At 39.9% G+C, this 27,722-nt stretch overlaps 1 protein-coding gene across 1 annotated transcript; it reads right to left on the bottom strand.

The window, feature by feature from the left end:
• Positions 1-27,337, bottom strand: necap1 (NECAP endocytosis associated 1). The gene is made up of 8 exons (XM_079653061.1): positions 27,204-27,337; positions 26,090-26,190; positions 8,823-8,927; positions 8,630-8,711; positions 8,198-8,306; positions 7,826-7,973; positions 7,354-7,447; positions 1-6,744 (listed from the first exon to the last, which is right to left on the bottom strand). The coding sequence occupies exons 1-8, from the start codon at positions 27,296-27,298 to the stop codon at positions 6,690-6,692; spliced, it is 789 nt and encodes a 262-aa protein (XP_079509187.1). The 5' UTR covers positions 27,299-27,337; the 3' UTR covers positions 1-6,689.
• Positions 27,338-27,722: the final 385 nt, after the last annotated feature.

Raw genomic sequence — 27,722 nt, 5'->3', positions numbered from 1 at the left:
AAATGGGAGACTTATTTTTAATATCAGCCAGCAATATGAGCAATGTAAACACAACACACAAGTCAACATCATGTCAATCAGCCCTATATCTGAATGCAAATCAAACACAGTCCATTGGATTTGATCACAACGAACCTTCAAAATCCTTGCAGACAAATAATTCACAGTTGAGAAATGCTAACGACAATTCTTATGTCAAAGTCCTGTGAACACTGTCTTGATTTACAAACATTACATATAATTTAATTTAGACATTCATCACATGAAAAAAGACAATCAGGTTGTTATTCGTTAAAATCTCTACATTCGCTCAGTAAAAGAGCGTATTTTAATGTATTTTTCAGATAAGCCTCATAGGAATAACAGCATCATGTAGATCCATTCCCTTTAGGTAAAATTGCTCTGTATCAAAATAAAGTAAAGGAGAAGTTTCACATTTTACGAAATAAACCGGCTACGCTAACCTCTTGTTCCAGCTTTATGTTGAATGCACAAGAGGGATATCAGTCATCTCATCTAACTCAATGAAAAATATCAAACTAATCGTCCGATTGTCCAAGACTAAACCTTGTTTTGAGCAGTATCTGCCAATAGAATTGTTTTTACTTTCATGATTTATTCTAACTTAAAATAATTCTAACTAAAATATTCAGTGTTTCATACTGAAGGTCCAACAAGTCCTCCAACTCATACGACCAAGTAGGTCAATTGTTCAAGCGCTTATTACAACCTATAATCATGTTTTAAAGTTTTCGACCTCTTGTGCTCCCGTTGACTGCAAACGCTCCGGTGGGTCGTATATTCAAAAAATAAACCTCTCTGTAAAATCCTAAATTGTAGGATAGTTTGGCCATTAAAATGCTTTTTGATTAGATTTCTAGTGAGAAGTGTATATTGTACTTTTAGAATCCACGTCCAGTGGATGTGTATGATTTATAGTTTAATAGATATTATGAAGATTATTTGAGGTCTATTCATTTCTATTGACGGCAGCGTCCATGTAAAGTTAGCGTCAACCAAACTACCCATAATCCTCAGCTATCGTTGAAGCTCGGTGATTGGATGTTTTAGCCGCAGTGAACGTTGGGATATGGTGTTTATGCAATGTGAAATCCGAAAACATTTTCAAAAAGAAAATAATACTTTATTCCGAGTGGGCTTGCTTTTCTCTTTGAAAGTCATCACATAACGGCATTGTAATACACGGTTCGGTTGCATTACATATTACACATCTGCAGTAATTATTTATTTCTAGAGCCCTGATCAGAAGTCCTTTTGACAAACTGGAAGAAATGCCGCCGAAACTGAATACGTGACGTGGATCATAGATATATCAGCAATTAAACAACATCTTCAATTTCTCTTCGCACAATACGTCATCTTGCAGTATCAACACTAATTCGGTTGACTTTTATATTTGATACAATTGGTAAATAGGCTATATTTACACCATAACGGCGCACAGCTTATAGAAAATGACTTTTTAAAGATATTACTGATTGTCTTTGCATTAAAGAATGTAAATACTGAGTTGAGAGAATAGTCAGGGGTTTTGGGTGATGGGAGACACATCTATGGAATCAGAATTTCAATAGCTTACCATTAAATGACGGATATACCTTTCTGTCTATGATGTTTCACAAATCAGATATTAAGGTGTAGAACTACAATATGTAAGTGTCCTACACTAATAATACAAAGTTATTATGGCATTGTATGCTGTGTGTTATTTGTAACATCTTCAAAAACTACCTTTCCAACTCCTCACCAGTTGACTGTTACAGGTCTATACAGGTTCATGGCACAATGCATAAGCTTCAAATCAAGAGACTGAAACTGTATTTTTCTTTACCGTTCCGTTTTAATTTCACAAAAAAGTTAACAGTAATATTATGTTTGATATTATTATGTTTTAACTATACCACTGGGTCATGTTGTTAAGACCATCTTTTCTGTCGGGTTGGTGTTACAAATATCAAAACAATATATGTGTGGATAACAAAATAAATCTGTCATAAACTAAACTGGAAATTACCCTAACCCTAACCCTAACCCTATACAGGAAAGTATAATTTTTTGTTTTAAAACTGAAAACTTAACAGTTTTTTAACTCGCACCGCCTAGTGGTTAAAGCACGTTATTGCATATTTTTTCTAATTATGGGAAATACAAAAACGTCTTTTAAAACTACAATTCCCAGTAGAGACGTGCCATAGAACATGATGCGAAACACAATTAGCCAGCATGTGTAGTTCTGGGGGGGGGGGGGAGGGGGGGGGGGGGGGTCTGCCGTGGTTTCATTCCATTTCAAGGAGCTGTTTGACCAACATCCAATCACAGAGCTTGAGGACTAATCATGGGGTTTGTCAAGCAAAGAGGATGTTGTAGTCCCAAACAATATCTGAGGATTATGGGTAGTGTAGTGTCTTCGGCCATCCTAAACTCCGAAAAAACTATTTGTTTCTCCGAATCGGAGGTTAAAAACACAAAAGCATTGTACACAATTTAAACCAATCAATGTTGTGTAATTAACAAGGATAAACTGTTGTTTTTTAGTGGATGAGTACTGAGGATATATCACTGTGAAATAATTTGACAGTGAGGGGAATGCTTCCGGTTTTATTATGAAAACTTCGAGACCGGAAATACTGTTTTCACCCAGTGAGGGATGACGCCAACTTTACATGGACGCTGCCATCAATAGAAATTAATAGGGGAATGACGTAGTATATACACGTTCTCCTGGCGAGACCTCAAATCATCTTCGTAATATCTATCAAACTATAGATCTTACACATCCACTGGACATAGATTCTAAAAGTACAATATACACTTCTCGCTAGAAATCAAATCAAAAAGCATTTTAATGGCCAAACTATTCTACAAGGGATGCTCTGATCAATTGGCCGCTGATCGTTATCGGCCGCTGATCGTTATCGGCCAGGCCCGGACTGGCCATCGGGAGGACCGGGAGGTTTCCCGATGGCCTGGCCCGCTAAGTGGCCTGCTGGCCTGAGGATTCTTTTTTTTATGTATGTATTGTGAACGCAACGCTGCACAAATGTGGGTCTGACTCTGCCTCACAAAGGGTGACTGGCTGTCTACATGATGTGGCCTGCCGACATGGCCACTTTCATACAGATCACACACTAAAGCCCTCGATTGGCCTCTGTGTGTCATTCAAGCTCGGGAGGGTGTGTGTTAGTGTGTTCGCGAGCGAGCGAGAGAGAAAGTGCACCGGTTACGTGTATTGTTGTTAGCATCTGGTGCTAGCTAGCTGCACTAACGGATATAATGAGCTGTCAACAAGGTGGAGGAGAGTCCTCTCCTGTCAGACTGAGAGACTGATAACTACAGCTCAGGTGAGGTAAAGGACTCTGAGTGTTTAGATAGTTAACTTAGTATAAGTTCTCTATGGGTCTCAAACGGTTTGGTCACCCTTTGTGTAAACACATATTTCCATTTGAAGGGGGAGTGATTAGTAAAATATGCATGAATAATAATAAAAAATCATTAGGTGAAAAAAGGTAAGATACACTTTTAAAACTTGTTGAGAGCTAAAACTAGTCTTTGCTGCTGCCTCAAAGAGGAGAAGGGAGGAGAGGAGGGAGACAGGAGGCTGATTCAGGAGCCCAGACACACTCACAACTATAAATGAACCAAAAACAAATAAATAAACAAGTTTCAATGTTTTTCATATTGGATATGGTATGTTATTGGTTATGGCCATGTTCTTATAATGTTATGATTATTTAAATGTATACAGTTCTGTTTCATATGGGTGTAGTCTCTTTATTTCCCCCTCAAAGTGCACCAGATTGATGCATTTAAGTCCAACATTTTTTTTAAAGTCTTACCGGGGGAGCATGCCCCCAGACCCCCCTATAGCATTTGAGGTCCACCCCCACTTAAAATATGTTCACATGAATAGGTTCCTAAATAGATTTGCATTTTTTTTTTTAAATAGTAACCCATCTCCATATGTTTATTTTTGGGTAGTAGATTTAGAGGGCTATCATCACTATGGGCAGCAACGCTGTAAATATTGACAAATAAATCCAGCAAAATGGCACAAAAAATTGGTAGCGGCCTGGCTGGGTGTATAATTCCCGGCCTGACTTATTGTCCCAGTCCGGCCCTTTTATCGGCCGATATTCACTTTCGGCCGATCGATCGGTGCTCTCTATAAAGGCCGACCAGGAGAGCCGATCACATGACGTAAAATACATGACACTTTTCTCTGTGTGCGGCAAAACAAGCTCGCCAAAATGGCTTCTCCGGCCTGGCAGTATTTAAAGTGTCTGAAAAAGACAATAAAATAACGGTATGCAACGTGTGTGAAGCAGAAATCCTGCAGCTCCGCCCGCTGTGACGGACCGGTGAGCGGAGCAAAACACACACTAAGAGTTAGACCTAACACACTTAGATATTTTATCTACCTCTGGAACAAGCTAAACTAGTTATAAATATGTTTATTCTTCACTGTCGGGTCACTCATTACTGGATCAGTGAGCTGCATGAGACGATACTGACGGGCTGTCAGGGGAGAGAGAGAGAGGGAGAGAGGAAAAGAGAGCGCTTCCGCTCATTTCTCCCGTGTTATTATCCAAAGTTAATGTAAACTTGAATAATGTACTTCATTTGAATGTAATAATTATGTTGGTTGTTTTTTGTGGAAGCGCATCATGTATTGAAAAATGTATCTGAACTTTTCGATCCGTTACGATTTATAAACTGAAGCAATATAAAAATGAGCCCCATTAACTGAGTTTTAAACATCACTTTAAATGGAAGATCCCCATAGCCCCCACCCACCCGAACGGATCGGCGAATGGTATCGGCCGATACTGATTCCAGCGATCTGCTCCAAAATTGGCGATTGGAGCATCTCTATATTCTACAATTTAGGATTTTCCAGAGAGGGTTATTTTTGAATATGCGACCCTCCGGAGCGTTTGCAATCAATGGGAGCATCAGCCCATATGCCGCAAATTGTTGTTTCATACACGACCACTAGAGGTGCCAAACTTTAAAACGTGACTATAAGTCGTAATAAGCTGCTGAACAATCGACCAATTTGGTTGTTTTTTGGAGGAGGACAGGCTGTGGAGGTCATGAACAAGGCTGTTCCAGCTGCAACAAAATTCTCTAAACATGTTCCCTTTTTAGGAAAAGGCTCATGGTCATTTGATAAACATGAATTAGCAGATCGAGAACACACTTCCTTTCCACCATTACTGGAAGAACCTTAAACCTCCTCTTACTCTGTTTTCTTTTTGAAGAGTGGTTGTTGTTAAAAAGGGGAAATTGTGAAGATGAGATTTACTCAACAATTATCCCATCAAATATCTTTAAGATTTCAGAAATGGGCCCAAGGGAGTCTTTAAGTCTAAATAGGAATTTCTGATAACTAGTCGTAGTTTCCTGCTCTGCCTCCTTTATTCAATTCAAGTAGATTTTGTAAATGGACGCATTAATTTGGATGAGGGGGACAAATACATTGTGGTTAAGAAGGCCTCTAAGTATTTTAGTAGTTTTCATTTACTGCCAGCTATTTGCAGCAAATTGCTAAATCTGCTAAATATGTTCCATTCTTAGCTTATTTAATACATTTTTAAAATGAAGAAAAAATAAAGTAATAATACATGTCTGGATTTGGCTACTTATTTGCAACAAAATAAGCCAACCAGTAGTAAGCACAAAAATGATTTCACATTGTTAAAATAAACCACAGACAGGAATATGAATCTATCCTGTGTGTTTTCTATATCTGATATTAGTATGTTATCCCACTTTCAGCAGGCACAGACATTTTACTGACACAGTAAATAGTGATATTTCCTAGATCCTGTGGCGATAAATACTGGCAGAAGGCATAATAAAGCTGATTTAAGCAGAGGGTTGCATCTGCATTTATTGGAAATCCTCATTTTCCTATGCCACAAAGCTAACCATGTTTTCAGTTGCACCCAAAATCAACTAGCATTAGCATTGTGTAAAGAAACCACATGTTAGACTTAGTTGTTTGAAATACAGATATTCTGAGACTTATCAAGACCATACTGAATCACAATTCAGTGTGAGGATCGGAATGAGTAATATACTGTATTCCCTGTTTCAAAAATCAGAGCTGAAGAGAATGAAGAGCTATTGCAAGATTGGGGGGGGGGGGGAATGGCCGTTAAACTGTTCTCTCTATAGACTTCTAATTTAATTTGGAAATTATAATACACACAGATCAAATGGTCAATTTTAGAACAGCAAAGACACTGTTAAGGTAGCTTGCACTTAAACTGAGCTTTGCATCTTTTTGTACAGTATTCACAGCAGGTTTCAGAAAGCCTCTCTTCAGAGGAAGCCTTTGCAGTGACAAAATATTCCAGATCCAAGATAAAGCCCTGCTCAGAGAGCCATCTGCTGGGGAGGCGATGCAGACGCAGAAAAGAGGAACACCTGCTACTCAGGACGCCACACATAGCCCTTCAATATTTTTGGGGAAAATGGCTCATTATGTAATGGCTTTAAACATGTTAATGCTTCATTTCCTGTGAATAATATTTGAAATTTACGTTGTTTCTACAGCTCTGTGGAGTTTTGCGTCTCTGCTTTGGGATCAGTGCGGGGAGTTACTCTCAGTGTGATGCACAGGAAGCGACAGATGGGATGGAAATCACAACCGACGTGACGACTCAAAACTGCATCCAGTTTCCGGCATTCTCTGGTCGTGATGAAGGTGGAACAGAGCTGGGAACACATACACTGATGTTAGTTTTATTCAGATAATGGCATATTTCTTATTAAATTGACAATTTCAGTGGTTTTACATTACCCTGTATATACAGTAACTCTTTGTTATGGAAGAACTTGTCTGGCCTGTACAGAGGTTTTGTATATTCTAAAGTACAAATGTATGTGACTTATAAAGTGCTTTGTATTGTGCTGAGTGAAATCAGCACCTGTTAGCATTCAAATATTTGTGTAAGTATTGTAATTATAGTTTTCACGCACCTTAAAGCTTTCATTTGCAAAACAATTTAGTTTCATGAGACACAAATACATTTAAATCAAACTTGATAAAGTAAGAATATTTTTAAACCAAATATTAATAGAATTTTAGGAACAATTATTGTAAAGTGGTATTAACCATCACTGTGATAAAGGAGAAATTACCTATGCTGTAATATTAATAGATGATATTGAAACTGTGACTGAACCAGGCCAAACATCACTCATGCCTTTGCGGTTGAAAGGAACAAACCACTTTGTAAAGACTTCCCTGAGTCATATGGTTGAAATGTTATGCCCACATAGTGTTTGCCCACATAGTGAATATTACAAAAATACGTTTTCTACCTTGCAGGAGCAGAGAAATCTCCCCAGAGATCAGAACTAGCGTTTGACTGGACCACTGTGTTAGAGTTACTGCTGTCCAGCTCCAACAAGCAGGCTGACGGAGAAACCATTTGGTTTCATGAGACACAAATACATTTAAATCAAACTTGATAAAGTAAGAATATTTTACACACAGAGCTTATTAAAGGCTGCTTACACACTTGACACACATTTCTTCTTATTTTCCTGCATCCTGAAGCTCTAAGAGCATGACTCATTCACATAGTGATTAAGAAATGAGGTCACTCCTGTATGTTAAAGCTGCACAAACATAATTAATACAAATTAAAAAAAACACAATTTCCAACACACTGTGAAGAAGTTGCTCTATTTGCCCTAATTAAATACACGTGTTGGTGATCGTCACAGGTACTAATTAATATAAGTGATAATATTTATGTGTAGCTTTAGTTTGATTGAATATGCCATCTACCTGTCGCCGTGTCTCCTGTCTGGGGCATGATGTTGTGATTGGATGGGCCTGACAGAGGAGGCGGGACTATCTTTCCTCCAGGTGGTGGTGGGAGGAGTCCAAATCCACCAGAGCTTAGGGGGCGGGGCTTATCCTTCTTTCTACCTTGCTAAAGACAAAGAACGAAAATGATTTATAGGAATGTTAACGCTTTCAACCACCAGTTTATTTACATTAAGTGAAACTTAAATACTTTAACTTTTGGATTATTATGGGCTGCTTAATAACAAATAGGCAACTAAATTGAAATAGTGACCATAACTTTCTACACCTGCCAACAGTCATTTCATTTTGAAAATATAAAATAAAAGATGGATATATTGATGTTCTTACCCCTATGTTGAGTGTGATGGTCTGCCCCTCTTTAAAGCCCAAGTCCAGTTTTGGTCCTGAATCCACTAGATGGGCATTTTTACTGATTTCATTCTCCTGTTTCACCCATCTGCAGGGTGGCAGAGACACAAAGATACAAACCATCAGCACATATACACAAACAAACAACGCATCTCAGCAGTTTCCCAAAAAAAACACAGACAGTACAGTATACAGTGCAGTACTGTATATCTCAGAGACAGCATTTTGTTTTGGCCTGGACTGCTGGTGCTGCAGAGGGTTGTAGGACAGCAGGACATGTAAAACAAGTTGTTAATTATTTAGAAGGAAAACTAATGGTCGTCTGCATGTCTGATGTTCAGTCGCATATGTATTGATTACTGTGAATGTACTTGCTTTTAACCACACTCAAACCACCCAGTCACTGCTTACTTGAAATGGTCCTGCAAAGACACGTTGAAATCAAAAGCGTCCCCTCGGTCCTCGAAGCCAACTCCTATGAAAGCACTGCGCCCTGTGGACAGGAAGTGATATTACAGATACTCACCTGAAAAAGAGTCAATATAACGTTCTTCAATTCTACAATCTTAAAAAGGTTTTTTTTTTCTAAAATGCACATCCTCACCGCTGTCATCCTGTATGCGCAGAACAAAATATCGGCTGGAGTCGCTGACCGTTTCAACTGAAACACCGGGGTACTCAGTAATTGGTGCCTGGGCAAACAGCTCCCCTGCAGGACATTTGGGGGAAAGACAAAATAAGCATACAAATTAGTTTGCCATCCATGCTTTTATCGAAGTGATTTCTGAATTGTTTAGCCTGGTTGAATAAGAGCTGTAGCCAAGGGTGTAACTTTGGTTTGAGAAGTGGGGGGGACAAAAACGAACGAAAAACGTTCTCGATTTGAATCCCATTTCCTTTCAAAAATTACAAGCCTCAACGACTACCGCCCTGTAGCACTCACCTCCATTATCATGAAGTGCTTTGAGCGGTTAGTCAAAACATTCATCACCTCCTCCCTCCCTCCCTCCCTGACTCTCTGGACCCCCTGACGTTTGCCTTGAGCAAACAGGTCCACAGACGACGCCATAGCCCTCACCATCCACACTGCCCTCTCACACCTGGACCAGAGGAACACATATGTGAGAATGCTGTTCATTGACTACAGTTCAGCTTTCAACAACATTGTCCCCTTCAAGCTGGTCATCAAGCTCAGAGACCTTGGGCTCAACAGCGCCCTCTGTGACTGGATCCTGAACTTCCTGACTGGGAGACCCCAGGCGGTGCGGGTGGGAAACATCACATCCTCCACCCTGATCCTCAACACCGGAGCCCCTCAAGGCTGCGTGCTCAGCCCTCTCCTCTACTCCCTGTTCACACACGACTGTGTGGCCACACACAGCTCCAACACCATTGTGAAGTTTGCTGACAACGTCATCGGCCTGATCACCGACGGCGACAAGACGGCGTAGAGGTCGAAAAACCTGACATCTTGGTGCCAGGACAACAACCTCCATCTCAACGTCAGCAAAAACCAAGGAGCTGATTGTGGATTACAGGAAGCAGCCGAGAGAGGGACACGCCCCCATTGCCATCAATGGGACTACGGTGGAGAGAGTCAGCAGCTTCAGGTTCCTCGGTGTCCACATCACTGAGGACCAGACATGGACTTATCACACTAACACCGTCACCAAAACAGCTCGACAGCGGCTCTTCTTCCTCCGCAGGCTGAGGAGGTTCAACATGGACTCCAGGATACTCTGCAACTTCTGCAGGTGCACCATAGAGAGTATCCTGACTGGCTGCATCACGGCCTGGTACGGCAGCTGCACCGCCCTCAATCGTAAGGCTTTACAGAGGGTGGTGAAAACTGCACAGAACATCACCAAGACGGAGCTGCCATCCATGGAGGACCTTTACTCCCAGCGGCTCAGGAAGAAATCCCTCCGGATTATAAAAGACCCCCATCACCCCAGCCACAAACTGTTCTGTCTGCTGTCGTCTAGCAGGCATTACCGCAGCATCCGGACTAAAACCACCAGATTCAGAGACAGCTTCATCCCACAGGCCATAAGACTATTAAACACCTGAACTTTTGAAACAACATCCATAACATGAATCCACTTGGAAATTATGTATCTAATATATCATATTCCAATCACTTGTATACTCTTATTGCACTATTTCACTATTTTTCATTTTGTATTTACTTGCACTATTTATTTTCCTTTTTTCAGTTTTATTGTGTTGCACCCACACATTTTTGCCGGCTGTTACTCTCATGAGCGAGGCGGAAAATAATAGCTGTATCATGCCAAAAAGCTGCGGTGTCGTTTATTGCACCTCAAACATTAAAACAAATCCAGAGTTCATTTTTTCTGTACTTCCTCTAAGAAAAAAGGACAATAAAAGAAGAGCTCTGTGGCTTCAGGCTTGATCGCCATTCAAATGACAGCGTTGGTTTCCCCCAAAAGTGGGCGAGGCCGTAAAGTGATGTAGATGTTACTCTCATCTATGGACATCGATCGCCTACAGCTATATTTAACCATATATCGAGCCCGATCTTCGATTTCCAATTATTTAATGCAGGGGTTCCCAAAGTGTGAGGCTCGCCTCCCCTGGAGGGCGCCAGAGAGCTTCAAGGGAGGCGCAGCCGCCAGAAAAAAATAAAGAGAAACAGTGAAATCTAGCTAGTTAACTTCAGCTAACTTTATGCGAGTGGCAAAATATGGGTAGATTTTTAGTGAAGTTACCTAAAGTGAGAGAGGAGACATCGTCTGTCATAAAACGGAGGAAGTATGACAATGATTATTTGAAGCTAGGATTTTCATGGACCGGTCCTGATGACACTCCAGTGCCACAGTGTGTTATCTGCAACGAGGTGCTAGCTAATGACAGTATGAGACCATGTAAACTCCGGCGTCATATTGAGACGAAACACCCATGTTTGGTGACCAAGCCACAGGAGTTTTTTGACCGGAAGCTCAAGGAATTGCAGTCACAGAAAAATGTCATTGACAGGTTATATGCAGGAATCCTGAGGTCAAATTTAATACCTTTTAAGACCTTTTTTAAGACCCTTTCCATACATTTTAAGACCTCATCGCAACTTTGAATTCTAACCGGTTACATTGGCAACACACTTTACCTCACATTTACTATATTGATTGTAAGATAGCACAACTAAACAGAGTGTAGACAGACTACTGAAGCCTCCTTTCCACATGAACTTCAATCTCTCTGTGAAGGTCAGGTTTAATGCAGTATGCTGCTTTGTTGCTTCTGTACTCTGTGCTCTTTCAATCCAGTAAAACTCCTCAGAAAACATTAGAAACCAGTATTTGACCAATAAACAAAACAATTGAAAAAACTTTGAACTATGAAATATGTTAAACTTTGGTGAGCTTCAGCGGGGTAATGCCATAGGAGCTCCCTCACAAATACCCAGGGGTTAAATTGGGCTGGGGCTGTCCGGGGCTAAGCCCTGGCACATAGGACGATGCTCTGACGTCATCACCCTCACACATTTGTCATATGTTTACAAAAAACGATATATATGTTAAGACTTTTCTCGTTCTTAATATAGACTATATTTAGGGTCTATACAGATGGAGCGATTCATTTCGGACAGTTTGAAACGCGAGGGCCGTGATTGGTACGTGATCTGCCCTCGCTCAAGGGAAAACCTCCAGCTTGACTTGAGACCAGCCCCGTGATAGATAAATGTATTTATAATGAAGCCAGCTGCAATGGATCATTGATCCACCAGGAGGTGCAGTGGGGTTCCACACTGGAGCTCATGTGAAATAAAGTCAGATACAGTACGCTGGATGTACAGCGGAACTTTGTTAAGATCCATATGTCACGGATATCATACTCTGTGCTAAATAAGACACATGTAATCATTTACAAAACATCAACATGTTGTTATTTAACAAAATAATTTTGTTATTCGAAAAAAACGAACGGGAGGAAATGCAGCCCGGCTCTCGATTTTTAATCCTAATTTAATCATCATCTTCACCACGATCATTTATGTTTATGTTCGCCGAATTGACATGAAATCACTGACACATATGAATATACTGTATTCAACTTCATTAAAACGTTATTAACGTGCCTAAACTCAGTAATTCACCAAATATATGTATATTTTAAATGGAGTTTCGTCGGTCGATCAGGATCCCAAAGTGTAGCGGAGGGATCCTCATCTGGATGAAGGGTGTTATTTTCCCCATAAGGAACAAGTCGCTGCAAATTATCCCGCTTATTACATGGCCACATTCTCAACAAAGTAACGACATGACTCCCAATATTAATTGAAATGCTTTTATGGATTTAGAAAATGTTTTTATTGATTTAAAAAATAGTTGTATGTATTGATTTAAATTCACATGCATCCGCTAAGAAAAATAATCCGTTGTTACAGTTTTTTAAACAGTCTGAATGAAACGGCAGCTCTCAGCTGTGTATTTACACAACTAATGGCCCATCAACCACAGCTCTCTCCCCCCCTGCCCCCCTGATCTTTCTTCTCCAGCAGCTAAATGAACAGTAGGTTACTCTGAGTGACCATAGACTGTATGTGACAAGCTTACAGTTAGTGACTTAACTGTAAAACTGTAAAATAGCCTACTGTAAGTTAAGAAATAATTTCAATATGTACATCTTCTGATGTAACAACAATAACATTATAAATAGTAACATAGCTGAACATGGTATTGCACATTTAGCTTTGAGTGTTACTGACCTGAGATGTTTTTATTACATGAATTAAGGTGACTGAGGCTTTTTAACATACAGGGATGCAAACTCATCAGGTATGAAAAAGGTGACAAGGATCCGAGCCCCCGGCTCCCCCACCCCACGGAATGACAGAGGATTTTAGCAGTCAGAACAACTGAAGCAGCAGTGTTAATAATAACAGAAACGCCAAAGAGTCACATAATAGAAATATATAAAAGCATTTATTTCAAATTGTGGAGCAGTCAGTTTATAATTTTGGCAGCAGTGTTGAGCATTTTGAAAATGTATTTTCAGGCCTCTGTGCAAGGCTTAAGTCTTTTTATCTTTATAGCCACATGGTGTAAAGTAACTAAGTTCATAAACTCAACAAGTACTATACTTGGGCACAATTTTGAGATACTTGTACTTTATTTAAGTATTTCAATGTTTTGCTACTTTGTTCTTCTACTCCACTACAGTTCAGAGGTACATGGTGTACTTCTACTCCACTACATGTATTTAATACCTTTAGTTACTTCACAGATCTGGATTAATTAAGTGAAATATAATCAAGTGTTAAATCAGACTTTAGTTCCACCTGGAATAAATCCACAAGCTACCCTGCAGTATACAAAGTCATTCAAACTAGCTGCACCTTTAGCAGCTTTGAGAACACTTTCATGATCAATCATTATAAAACATATCATATCTATTATTCTGAAATGGACCAATCTGCACAATGACTACTTTTACTGTCGCTACTTTCACTATATTTTGATGATAATACTTTTCTACTTTTACTTGAGGAACATTTTTAATGCAGGACTTTTACTGTAACAGAGTATTCCTACACTCTGGGACTATTACTTTTACTCAAGTACAAGATCTGAGTACTTCTACTTTTACTCAAGTACAATATATATACTTATACCACCTCTGTTTATAGCCTATGAAAAAAACTATTAGAAATAGAAGGCTAAAGCTAACGTTAGCAGATAGTGACAATGTATGCTAGCTAGCTAGCTCAACGATTCCTTAAATAATATTGCCACAGAAAAACTTTTCAGTTCACATCACGCTCTGCAGCTCCGACAGGGAGCTCTGCTCTGAACACCTGAACGGCCCGTTCTAACAGCTGTTCACCAGCGGTCCAGTCTGTGCCACAATGACTCCGGACGCACAGTTAATATTAACGAACGCACCCGTAGGTAATGTAGCTGCTGAAGCTAGACCATCATCTGGGAGCAGCAGAGCCTTATTATACATCCATGAGCAGAGCCGACAGGCAGGAAGACTCGAGCACACAGCTCGTACTTCATTATAATATATACAAAAAGAACACCATGCGTGTCATGATGGCACATAACAGCTCACGGCCGCATATTACTCCGGGTCCCAGCCCCCCCCATACCCCGAAAAAATATTTGTATTGCAGATCTACATGAATCACACAAACGACTTATTTTGGATTCAAAACGGCGAATTTCGCCGAAAGGTGACAAGTTTGCATCACTGAACATAGACAGAGCACAACTGAAACATAACATCTGAAACGATGTAACAACATAATACACTTATTATTTTATTTTTTTATTGATTTAAAAAATAGTTGTATGTATTGATTTAAATTCACATGCATCCGCTAAGAAAAATAGTCCGTTGTTACAGTTTTTTAAACAGTCTGAATGAAACGGCAGCTCTCAGCTGTGTATTTACACAACTAATGGCCCATCAACCACAGCTCTCTTCCCCCCTCCCCCCTTGATCTTTCTTCTCCAGCAGCTAAATTAACGGTAGGTTACTCTGAGTGACAAGCTTACAGTTAGACACAACACTGTCATTGCAAGTGACCCTCAGTTAGTTGACTTTTATGTTCAACTGCTAAATTCGTTACTGATAAAAAAGGGCTTCTACTGTACCTAATTACCTTAACACTAGAACCGCCAGAGGTTTTTGTATAGGCCTACCTAAACCCGTCAAATCCCGCTATTAGAATGCAATTTTTAACAACATAGGGTGCTACATAACACACTTTCAGGAAAAGTCAGGGACTGGGAGACTTTAATATTTTATTGAAAAAAAGTTACATTGCACACACACAACAACACATCACACAAATTGACCCGATTGGCGGTTCTAGTATTAAATAAACTCACTAATTAATGAAACCAGTTCAATACGCATTATTCTTATTCTTATCATTCTTTATGAGCGCAGAAATAGTCTTAAAATCAGATCTGTTTTTTAAATGAAATCTGACGGCAGGCAGTTAGCTCTGATCACTTATGATAAATGCGCCGCACCTAATCGCTGGCCATTCAGCCACAGACACTGTTCGAAATGGGGGGGAGCTAGGAGGAGCTTGGCTCCCCCGAAGAGGGAGGGAGCTCCCCTGAAGGCTGACTTTGAGATAAATAGGGGGAGCCCAAAACAGTCGTGCATATTTGTGTCACACAGATTAGAAATGTTGAGTTTCTGTAAATAACAGTTCTTGAAATAAATAATAGTTATTGTTCATTACAGTTTCTGAATATTTGTTTTATATTTGTGAATATGTCTGGGTGTTGCCATCTGTATGTGGCGGCGCTGCATTCTTACTTACGTTGCTATGATTATGGCGGTGATGCCGGCGCGGTATTTGAAATGTTCATATTGATATTTTTTTAACTCTGGCTGTGTAATAAAAAAATATGGCAAAACGAAAACAGCCAAGCGTCACAGCTTTTGGATTCACAAGCAAAGAAGCGAAGGAGTCTAAAAATGACAACGTGAACGGAAAACAACTTTTAGTTGGCCGGCTGTAAGCGGCGTTAGGGTCGAGTTTGACAGCTCCACACCGAGGGAGAGGCCTGCCGATGCGGAGCCTGAAGAGGCTTCAACAACGGCCACATCCGCCGGCATAGTGACACCGTCTGTATTAGTAGAAGAGTGTTTTTATAGCCATTGATCGCATCCGCGCTGCTGCGCCAGTCAACAGAGCGTGCGTGTGACATATTTAGTAGCAGGATGTGCTCTGAAAAATAGGGCTCCCCGAAAGCAAATGAGTAATTCGAAAACTGACAGAGCTCCCTATATACAAATCAAACTGTAGAAGGTGTGAAAGCACCTATTGTTTTAAATAATGGTCGGAATGTGACCTGTGAGCCTTCTGAATCACCGTGGGACAGCACATTCTAAACTAAAATGTTCAATCAATAAAGTAACATCTTATCTTATCTTAATAATATCTTCATATTAATAATAATAATAAATCATACAGTATGTGTCCGAAAGGGAGCAGGAGGAAGCAAACACAAAAATATACTGCATATTAAAGCAAACGATTGTAAAGGTTAAAGTATGAGCATAACAAATAAAGAAGTGTAATGTAAACATATACATTATAATTATGATTATTTAATATATAAAGACTATATATTATTGAATTGCAAGATTAGATATACTTTAGTTGATCTAAAATATTGATGTGTTAAAATGCTCTTCAAAACACAACTGAAAGTCCATGAAACTTGTCTTTCTGTATTTGTGAATGAAGCGCCATCTCCTGGTTAAAACCTGAAATTGAAAATCTGGCAATGCCCTCTTGGAAAATAGTGGGAGGGCTTAACATTCCTCTATACTGGTCTTTGGCTGGTGGTAGGCAGGAAGCTGTAAGCTGGAGTCCGAAATTCAGTGCTCCATCTGTATGTGTTGACTTTACTTTAAAATAGCAGATCTCTGTGACCGGATATAGTTTGGCTTAGACCCCGGCCCCACGAGGACGCATACGGTAAAACGCATACGCAAACGCAAAAAAGTCTTCCGTTCACACGCATTTGTTTCATTAATGTGTCCGTTCACACTAGACCGCTGGAAATGCTGGAAACGCTGTAGTACATATGCCAGGCCTGTAAGTGGCGCTGCTGCCGCCACAAAATACACCAAAAGCTGCGAAGAAGACCCCGGAGCATAATTGCCATTAGAGATGTCCCAATCCGATCACGTGATCGGGGATCGGAGCCGATCACGTGATTTTCAAAAGATCGGAATCGGGAGGAAAAAAATCGGGGATCGGGATTTTAAAAAAAAGATTTTTATAAATACTTTTTTTTAAATGTTGTATTCAATGTTACAAAACAAAAATGACCATGTACAAGTCTTAAAGTCATCCTGAGGCCTTAGTTTTGGTTTCAAATTACAGAACATCATGTATGTGTTGCTTCTTTGGGGCTTGTTTTCATAGACCTGGTTGCTTATTTCTCTCAAATCTGGCAACAGAGTGGGCAGGGCGCAGTGTCTAATTGTAGCAGTAAGCTAACGAGTACTGAAAGCTTTATTTTGTTTTGTTCCAATGCTGCACAACTGAACTGATCCAATGCTGCTGTGAAAAAAAGAAGCTATATCCATGTTGGATAGAATATCCAATTTAAATAAGAAAAAATAACCTTAAGGGACAACTTGAATAATTTTTTTTCTCTTAATGCATTGCATAAAGATCGGAAAAAATCGGTATCGGCAAATTGTCAAAATCAAATGATCGGAATCGGATCGGGAGCAAAAAAAGGTGATCGGGACATCCCTAGTTGCCATGGTTGCCCTTCTGTTTATTCTCCGCGGTGGACGACGTGTTCTCCTGCTGTATATCTCTCAGGTAGTCTTGAGGGGGTTTCCCGACATGTCGTTTCAGTAAATTAAAGGGTGTTTCATGTTGTCGTTGCTGTGGGACTTCTTAATACCTTGGAAAATGCCGTTTAATACTTTTTAAAAGCCTTAATTTTCGCTAAATTGATTTATCAACTTTTTAATACTTTTTAAGACCCCGCGGACACCCTGATTTAGCACTGTGAATACAAAGGCAACCGAAGCATCATACCGAGTGGCGTTACGGATAGCTAAGGCAGGTAAACCTCACAACATTGGTGAAACGTTACTCCTCCCTGCTGCTAAAAACGTCTCCGTTTCAACTATTTATCTCAGAGTGCAACGTATAATGAAGCTGCCATCCTTAACCTCAACATGTTTAAAACATAAAGATAAAGAGGTTTAAAAAAGCTATTGTTTAATGTTTTAAGGAGGTGACGCTCAGCCAATCAAAAAATAGAAAGGTAGCGAAAACAGAGCATTTTATGACATTTTCTCTTACTGGACCTCTTTGAAATGCAATTGAATACCCCTGCATTATAGCAACAACAACAATAATAATAATAGCAATAACAATTGGGAGGGGGGGCGCGGCTGTGATTATGTTCTCTGAGGGGAGGCTCACCTTCCCACACTTTGGGAACCCCTGATTTAATGTAATTCTTTGCCTGTCTGGCCATCGTAATCGGGCTCTTTGAAGATCCAAAAATCCACGTTTTTCTTACATTTTTGATCGGATTAGCAAAAACTTCAGAATTTGTATTCACCGCCATTCAAATAACAGCTTTGTTTTCCTCCAAAAGTGGGCGAAGCCGTACTTTTTGCCCAGAAGTGACGCATGTGTTACTCTCATGTATAGCGCAGCATTATGCATGAAGGGTCAAAATCCCATGCTTATAAAATGCTCATATATTTTTTTCTCTTCATTCCCCACGCCCTAAAATAAATAAATAAATATACACATTTTAGGAAAAGTAAGGAAGTTTGAGCAGTGTGGGTTTTATATGAACAGAGTTACACATATTTCAAAACACGAAGTGTAATAACTGCAGTTTGCCTCCCTGTCAGAATGACAAAGGTCCTCAGTGAAGCACAAGCCCACGTTTCTCACTAAATTGTAAGTACAACTTATTAAAAAGATCAGTTCAATACAACTAATGTAGTCTTATTGCATGATGCATGATTATTGCATGATGTTACAATTGGTTTTCCATGAATTTAGTGATGGATTGTAAACATTTGAAATGTAGCATTTAAGTGTTTCTCAGTTACAATGTTGTTGTTTTAATAAATCAGACACTGATGGTGCAGCGCTGTACTGTACCTCTTTATATAGGCATTTTTCCCTAACAAATTGTTTTTGCGCTGATCAGGGGTTACTTGGCTGAATAATTTTTCAAAGGGGGTACATTATTGAAAAAACTTTGAGAACCACTGCTATAGTACACATTGGAATGATTTCCTACCTTGTTTTTTTACAACTATATTGAATAGATAAAGGTGCATTCCAAATATGTGTTTACATAAATGGTGAACAAACCGTTTGAGACCCACTGAGATAACTTAGTCTAAGGTAACTATCTAATCACTCCTTTACCTCACTAAAGATCAACTATTATGCAACATTTTTCAACACTTTTTCATGTCTTTTATACATAAACATGTGTCCCCTCTGTGTAAAGAGATTCTGAAAGTTTCAGGAAAAAAGATTCTCTCACTTTTTGTCCTGATCCATTTATATAAAAACCTGTCTGAAAATGAGCTGATCAGATTTTGGCCATTTTATGATGCCATAACGATTTGTTTGGCTTGTGTAACCATTAGCCAATCACCAACCAAGGTAAATAAATAAATAATTAAACACATTTGAAAAGTGTGGGGGACACAAACGGGAGTTTGAAAAGTGGGGGGGACATGTAGGCCTGTCGCGATAAGCAATTAATTGAGTTATCGTACGACAAATAAAAATGAACTCGATAACTTTTCTGACCTCGATAAATTGCCGTTTACATGCGTGTTTGTTTACATAAGGATGTGACCAGCATTTTAGCTAGGAGTGCTGTGTCTGCCGGCCCGGCGCGCTGTGAGGGGCGGGGCTCACACACAGCCAGGTCAGAAAACTCTGCGTGCAACAGGTAGCAACCAAATGAATAGACAAGCAGGAGACAACGTGTGACTTACTCGAGGGGAATTTGAAGTTAAACGGAATTGGTTGCAAAACCAAAAAAAACTCCATCTCCGGTGTGGGAATATTTTGGATTTAAGCCAAATCAACGAGGCGAACCTACGGACTTGAATGAGCCGGGCGGTGTGTCACATTTGTTTAAAAAAGGTAGCAACAAAAGCTAGCAATACGACCAACCTTAAACTGCACCTGAAACACAACCACCCCATTCCGTTTTCCCAGCTGGGAGCAAACACGGCAGCTGGAGATGGAGAGCCCCCACCTTCCCTACAGTTTGCAATCAAAGATGGATTTGCCCAACAAACATGTTGGTGTTCCTTGCTCGAAACCTTTGATTTATACAGATTTGGATATAGCCTGTTGAGATTTATTTTGCTTGTGAGACAATGTGTGCTCATATTTATTTATTTGTATATATATATATATATATATATATATATATATATATATATATATATATTCAGGCTGTAAAGTTAACGCAACATTTTTTTAACAGCAATAATTATTTTAACGCGATTAACGCATGTGTAGTTTTTGTCCTCGGCCGCCCCGTAGTTTCAGAGCGCTTCGAGTTTAAAATACCATCTACAAGCTGATGCTGACAGCCCCGCTCCTGCCGCTCGCAGACCACACTTCCACGCTCACCGGCAGGCACCGACTCGCCATCAGGAGGACCCGAGGACCGGGAGGGTGTGTGTACAGTTGCAAGAAAAAGTATGTGAACCCTTTGGAACTACCTGGATTTCTGCATAAATTGGTCATAAAATGTGTTCTGATCTTCATCTAAGTCACAACAATAGACAAACACAGTCTGCTTAAGCTAAAACCACACAAACAATGATATGTTTTTATGTTTTTATTGAACACACCATGTAAACATTCACAGTGCAGGGTGGAAAAAGTATGTGAACCCTTGGATTTAATAACTGGTTGACCTCATGGCAGCAATAACCTCAACCAAACGTTTCCTATAGTTGCATATCAGACCTGCACAACGGTCAGGAGGAATTTTGGACCATTCCTCTTTACAAAACTGTTTCAGTTCAGCAATATTCTTGGGATGTCTGGTGTGAATCGCTCTCTTGAGGTCATGCCACAGCATCTCAATTGGGTTGAGGTCAGGACTCTGACTGGGCCACTCCAGAAGGCGGATTTTCTTCTGTTGAAGCCATTCTGTTTTTGATTTACTTCTGTGCTTTGGGTCGTTGTCCTGTTGCATCACCCATCTTCCGTTGAGCTTCAATTGGTGGACAGATGGCCTTAAGTTCTCCAGCAAAATGTCTTGATAAACTTGAGAATTCATTTTTCTGTCGATGATGGCAATCTGTCCAGGCCCTGAGGCAGCAAAGCAGCCCCAAACCATGATGCTCCCTCCACCATACTTCACAGTTGGGAAGAGGTTTTGATGTTGGTGTGCTGTGCCTTTTTCTTCTCCACACATAGCATGTGTTCCTTCCAAACAACTCAATTTTGGTTTCATCTGTCCACAGAATATTTATCCAGGTGCTCTTTTGCAAACTTCAAACGTGCATCAATGTTTTTTCTGGACAGCAGTGGCTTCCTCCATTTTATGACCAACTTATGCAGAAATCCAGGTAATTCCAAAAGGTTCACATACTTTTTCTTGCAACTGTATGTATGGCGCGAGCGAGAGAGAGAACGTGCACACCTTACGTGTATTGTTGTTGTTGTTAGCATCTTGTGCTAGCTAGAGTTGCACATAGCTCCAATGATCAATCACACACACACACACACACACACACACACACACACACACACACACACACACACACACACACACACACACACACACACACACACACACACACACACACACACACACACACACACACACACACACACACACACACACACACACACACACACACACACACACACACACACACACACACACACACACACACACACACACTTGAGGCGAATATTTGTAATGTTCAGAGGTTGTTGTGTTTAATATTCATGAGAATATTTGTCATTGTTCAAATGATAATAAACACACATTTGCATAAAGCATATTCGTCCACTCATATGTTGATAAGAGTATTAAAAACTTGAAAAATATCCCTCTAAGGTACATTTAGAACAAATAAAAAATGTGCTATTAATTTGCGATTAATCGCGATTAACTATGGACAATCATGCGATTAATCGCGATTAAATATTTTAATCGACTGACAGCCCTAATATATATATATATATATATAATAATGCTGTCAAAATTATCACGTTAACGGCGGTAATTAACTTTTTGAATTAATTACGTTAAAATATTTAACGCATTTAACGCATATGCAGAATGGCCTGCCCCATACATCCCACCAATGGCAGCGCCAGGGTATGGCTGGGGTAGGCTACACCCATGCCAAGAAATGGCTTAGCCCCACCATGAAAAATGATGTTAAAGTAAGCAAAATAAAGTCTGCCAACTCGCGCCGAGAATTGCACAGACAGCAGTTAGTAAGATTGATTTCAGTAGCCACTTGTCTGGAAATACCGAAGACCAGAAACGGTTTTGAAAACTTTTGTGACGTACTGATCGTCTTCTCAATAGAACATCTTTGATAATGTCTTCTGGCCAATCAGAATCAAGATAACGGCGTGGTGTTGTTGCAGGAAGTCCCGACGGAGAATACTTTTGCTGTAGTACAGGGGTGCACATAACTGGTACGCAGGTTATGTGCGTAATCTGAAATGCGTACCGTCACTTGTGTCACAAAGCGCATTTGCGTACCGACGTACTTGGGAAGCTTTTCCAGAAGGCGGTTAGATCACCTGACGACAGAGTCGGTCTCCGTGTTCACAGATAGGGCTGCTGTTAACGTCGGTCTGTACAACGGAATTGTGCCAAAACTACGCCAACCGGTTGCAGAGGGAGACTCCCCCCCTTCACTGGAGAACTGCGCTAAAACAGCTGATCACAACGTTCACACTCTGTGGTCACAAAGTACTCCACTAGCACCCCCCCCCGTCGACTTTCCTGAAGTACTCCCCCGTTGATAGATATCAACACGTAATGAATTAAGACCCCACGGTTTGATGATTGATAGGTGTCTGGGCTGTCTTTCATTTTGACACACAGACAAATGTTATAAACATATAACATGTATGTTAAATGGATATATCCGCCTTCTTTCATTTATCTTTCCATTCCCACAACAATATACAGAGGGGCAAAAAAGTATTTAGTCAGCCACCAATTGTGCAAGTTCTCCCACTTAAAAAGATGAGAGGCCTGTAATTTTCATCCTAGGTATACCTCAAATATGAGAGACAAAATGAGAAGAAAAATCCAGAAAATCACATTGTCTGATTTTTAAAGACTTTATTTGCAAATTATGGTGGAAAATAAGTATTTGGTCAATAACAAAAGTTAATCTCAATACTTTGTTATATACCCTTTGTTGGCAATGACAGAGGTCAAACGTTTTCTGTAAGTCTTCACAAGGTTTTCACACACCGTTGCTGGTATTTTGGCCCATTCCTCAATGCAGATCTCCTCTAGAGCAGTGATGTTTTGGGGCTGTCGCTGGGCAACACAGACTTTCAACACCCTCCAAATATTTTCTATGGGGTTGAGATCTGGAGACTGGCTAGGCCACTCCAGGACCTTGAAATGCTTCTTACGAAGCCACTCCTTCGTTGCCCGGGCGGTGTGTTTGGGATCATTGTCATGCTGAAAGACCCAGCCACGTTTCATCTTCAATGCCCTTGCTGATGGAAGGATGTTGTCACTCAAAATCTCACGATACATGGCCCCATTCATTCTTTCCTTTACACGGATCAGTCGTCCTGGTCCCTTTGCAGAAAAACAGCCCCAAAGCATGATGTTTCCACCCCCATGTTTCACAGTAGGTATGGTGTTCTTTGGATGCAACTCAGCATTCTTTCTCCTCCAAACACTTCTAGTTGAGTTTTTACCAAAAAGTTCTATTTTGGTTTCATCTGACCATATGACATTCTACCAATACACTTCTGGATCATCTAAATGCTCTCTAGCAAACTTCAGACGGGCCTGGACATGTACTGGCTTAAGCAGGGGGACACGTCTGGCACTGCAGGATTTGAGTCCCTGGCGGCGTAGTGTGTTACTGATGGTAGCCTTTGTTACTTTGGTCCCAGCTCTCTGCAGGTCATTGACTAGGTCCCCCCGTGTGGTTCTGGTATTTTTTTTTCTCACCGTTCTTGTGATCATTTTGACCCCACTGGAGGAAATCTTGCGTGGAGCCCGAGATCGAGGGAGATTATCAGTGGTCTTGTATGTCTTCCATTTTCTAATAAGTGCTCCCACAGTTGATTTATTCACACCAAGCTGCTTACCTATTGCAGATTCAGTCTTCCCAGCCTGGTGCAAGTCTACAATTTTGTTTCTTGTGTCCTTTGACAGCTCTTTGGTCTTGGCCGTAGTGGAGTTTGGAGTGTGACTGTTTGAGGTTGTGGACAGGTGTCTTTTATACTGATAACGAGTTCAAACAGGTGCCATTAATACAGTTAACAAGTGGAGGACATAGGAGGCTCTTAAAGAAGAAGTTACAGGTATGTGAGAGCCAGAAATCTTGTTTGTTTGTAGGTGACCAAATACTTATTTTCCACCATAATTTGCAAATAAAGTCTTTAAAAATCAGACAATGTGATTTTCTAGATTTTTTTTCTCATTTTGTCTCTCATAGTTGAGGTATATCTAGGATGAAAATTACAGGCCTCTCTCAGCTTTTTAAGTGGGAGAACTTCACAATTGGTGGGTGACTAAATACCTTTTTGCCCCACTACATAAAGAAATGGCATATTTTGAACATACAGTAGTTCGAATGGTGATTAATCATGATTAATTCATTTTTAAGCTGTGATTAATCTGATTCAAAATGTTAACCCTAATATATATATAATTATATATATATATATATATATATATAATTATATATATATATATATATATATATATATATATATATATAAATACATATATATGTATTTGTATATATATATATAAATACATATATATATATTTGTATATATATATATTTGTATATATAGAGAGAGAGAGAGAGAGAGAGAGAGAGAGAGAGCTCTGTTTTCCAGGCTGAGTCTATTTAATTTATTGTTTTGATTGTGTGTAATTTAATTAATTTTTTATCATTTTCTTATTAATGTTTTTATATATAATTTATATATTTGAATATTATTTCATATTTCTTTGTAATGTTGAATGTTCAATAAAAAGGCTATGTTTGAAAGGATGTACTTGAATTATTACTATTAGGGCTGTCAGTCGATTAAAATATTTAATCGCGATTAATCGCATGATTGTCCATAGTTAATCGCGATTAATCGCAAATTAATCGCACATGTTTTATCTGTTCTAAATGTACCTTAGAGGGATATTTTTCAAGTTTGTAATACACTTATCAACATATGAGTGGACAAATATGCTTTATGCAAATGTTTATTATCATTTAAACAATGACAAATATTCTCATGAATATTAAACACAACAACCTCTGAACATTACAAATATTCGCCTCAAGTATGTGTGTGTGCGTGCGTGCGTGCGTGCGTGTGTGTGATTGATCATTGGAGCTATGTGCAACTCATGGCATATGCTCGAACGGGAGCTGCCTGGACGCTGCAATTATGTTGCATGTCATACTATCCGTGCTGAGTGTGCTGACTTTTCGTACAATGTCCCACTGTCTGGCTACCTGCATAAAGTCAAGTGCTCGGCGCAGTTGTCGGCGAAATTTCGCTCCTCTGTTTTCATTGAAACAGCTCCTTATATCCGTTAGCGCAGCTAGCTAGCACCAGATGCTAACAACAACAACAATACACCTAAGGTCTCTCTCTCGCGCCACACATACACACACCCTCCCGGTCCTCCCGATGGCCAGTCGGTGCCTGCCGGTGAGCGTGGAAGTGTGGTCTGCCACAAGTGAGTGGCAGGAGCGGGGCTGTCAGCATCAGCTTGTAGATGGTATTTTAAACTCGATGCGCTCTGAAACTACGGAGCGGCCGAGGACAAAAAATACACATGCGTTAATTTTTTAACGCGTTAACTTGACAGCCCTAATTATTATATATTATCATTATGTCAGTGGTCTAAAATGGTCTTACAACGGTGCCGACGATATTATCGTTTATCGCAATAATTTCCGGGAAAATGTATCGTCCAACAAAATTCATTCTCGTGACAGGCCTAGGGACATGTCCCCCCTGTCCCCAGTGGAAATTACGCCCCTGGCTGTAGCAAATATATCACAGGGATTCTAAAAATGTTAAAGTACAGTTTGAGATGTGATGCTGTAATGTAATTAAGTCTTACATATGGGAGTATGATATTAGGATCATACCTGAAACTTTGTCCTCCAGTTTGACAATCGCCATTTGGCCCTTGGCTGTGATCCTCATTCTACCAGACCAGTCTGGAGAATCCAGCTTCCAGTCAGCTGCCCTGTGGACAAGCATGGTGTTAGACTGTAATGTTACGCATACAAAATTGAATATTAAGAGGAACATATTTATATATAAAACAACTATCTGTTTTACAAAAAGTAAGTTAGGTCTTTTTAACAGATTGAACAAATTTGACAATACTCATAATCTGTTATTCTGTCGTACGTGTGTCAAAAGGCATTATAAACATATAATATGGTTGTGGGTGCAAGTTTTAGCAAATTAAGAAACATTTGTTTAATTTTACAAATGCCTACAGATATAAAAGCCTAAAGGTACTCAGTATTTAACTTATTGTAAGGGTTTTTAGAGAACAAGTCAATGTATACAGTAGTCTACACAAAAAAGCAGGTAAAAACATGTTCAAAACATATTTTGTTTACCTTTTTCCTTTATTTTATATCATTCCTACAATCGTGTTATGAGCCTTAAACCTCCAATTTAAACTACATTTCATAATACATTAATAGTGGTTTGGACATTGACGGTCGCTCAAAATGTTATCATTCCCTGCATGCAGCACACCCAGACAATGTCACTGTCTCACATGCATGTATGCAAACATAAAGTCTAACTCTGTATTCCCAACCTCAATCAAAGACTATCCACACAGAAGACGATGCAAACCGTTTTGTTTCAGTTATATAGCGTCACTGTGGAGAGAGGACGTCCAAGCTGTCACACAAGAGCGGGACAGTCCTGGCAAATGGCCCGTATCGACCCGGCAGAATGACCCCCCCCCCCCCCCCCCCCGTCACAACTCTGACCGCTATTGACAACAAAGCGACACACAGAACCGGCCAACGATTCATATACTATACATATTTACAACAGGCGACCCATTTAATTTCTGCCTTCCACAGTCACAACATAAAGCCCCCTCGACGTGATATGAAGCATGTTCTGGCATCGAGCAGTGAAAGTGAAATACCCGCACCGGTACCGAGCGACACCAAACCCCGTTAAAGAACATTCCACAGCGCCGTTAACCACCGGCAGGTTCCTCTGTACCTGTATGCGCGGTTTGAGGCTCGCGGCGGGATGCGATAAACGTTGACATCGGGTTTTACGCACAGGATCGACTCGTACTCGCCCTCGGCCGCCATCTTGATTCAACTGTTATTGATGTGGGAGTTGTGGTTGTGACTCATGTATTCGGTGTGTGTGTGTGTGTGTGTGTGTGTGTGTGTGTGTGTGTGTGTGTGTGTGTGTGTGTGTGTGTGTGTGTGTGTGTGTGTGTGTGTGTTTGTGCGTGTGCGTGCGTGGTAGCACAACCGCATCAGAGATTTTATTAATTGTTAGGTACCTAAGTATCATGAAGCTGCTTTAAATTGAAGTAGGACGAATAATGACATGTTTATCAATAAATAAATAAATGCTAATACAAATATTGAAATATATTCGTAAATACGGAAATACATCTTATAGGCCTACTGAAAAACCCAAATAAATAAATACATTTAAATAAATAAATATTGCAATTCGATGCATACATGCATAACATAAATGCGCTAATAAATACAGAACAAA

This window comes from Notothenia rossii, assembly GCF_949606895.1.
Source record: "Notothenia rossii genome assembly, chromosome: 10".
Lineage (NCBI taxonomy): Eukaryota > Metazoa > Chordata > Actinopteri > Perciformes > Nototheniidae > Notothenia > Notothenia rossii.
This window is presented reverse-complemented; position numbering and strand designations above follow the sequence as displayed.

Coding starts and splice junctions, on each gene's coding strand:
- necap1 (XM_079653061.1), bottom strand. CDS start 27,298: ATGGCGGCCGAGGGCGAGTACGAGTCGATCCTGTGCGTAAAACCCGAT. Junction 26,191..27,203: donor GCCTCAAACCGCGCATACAG/GTACAGAGGAAC, acceptor GCTTGTCCACAG/GGCAGCTGACTGGAAGCTGG. Junction 8,307..8,629: donor TCTTTGCAGGACCATTTCAA/GTAAGCAGTGAC, acceptor GCCACCCTGCAG/ATGGGTGAAACAGGAGAATG.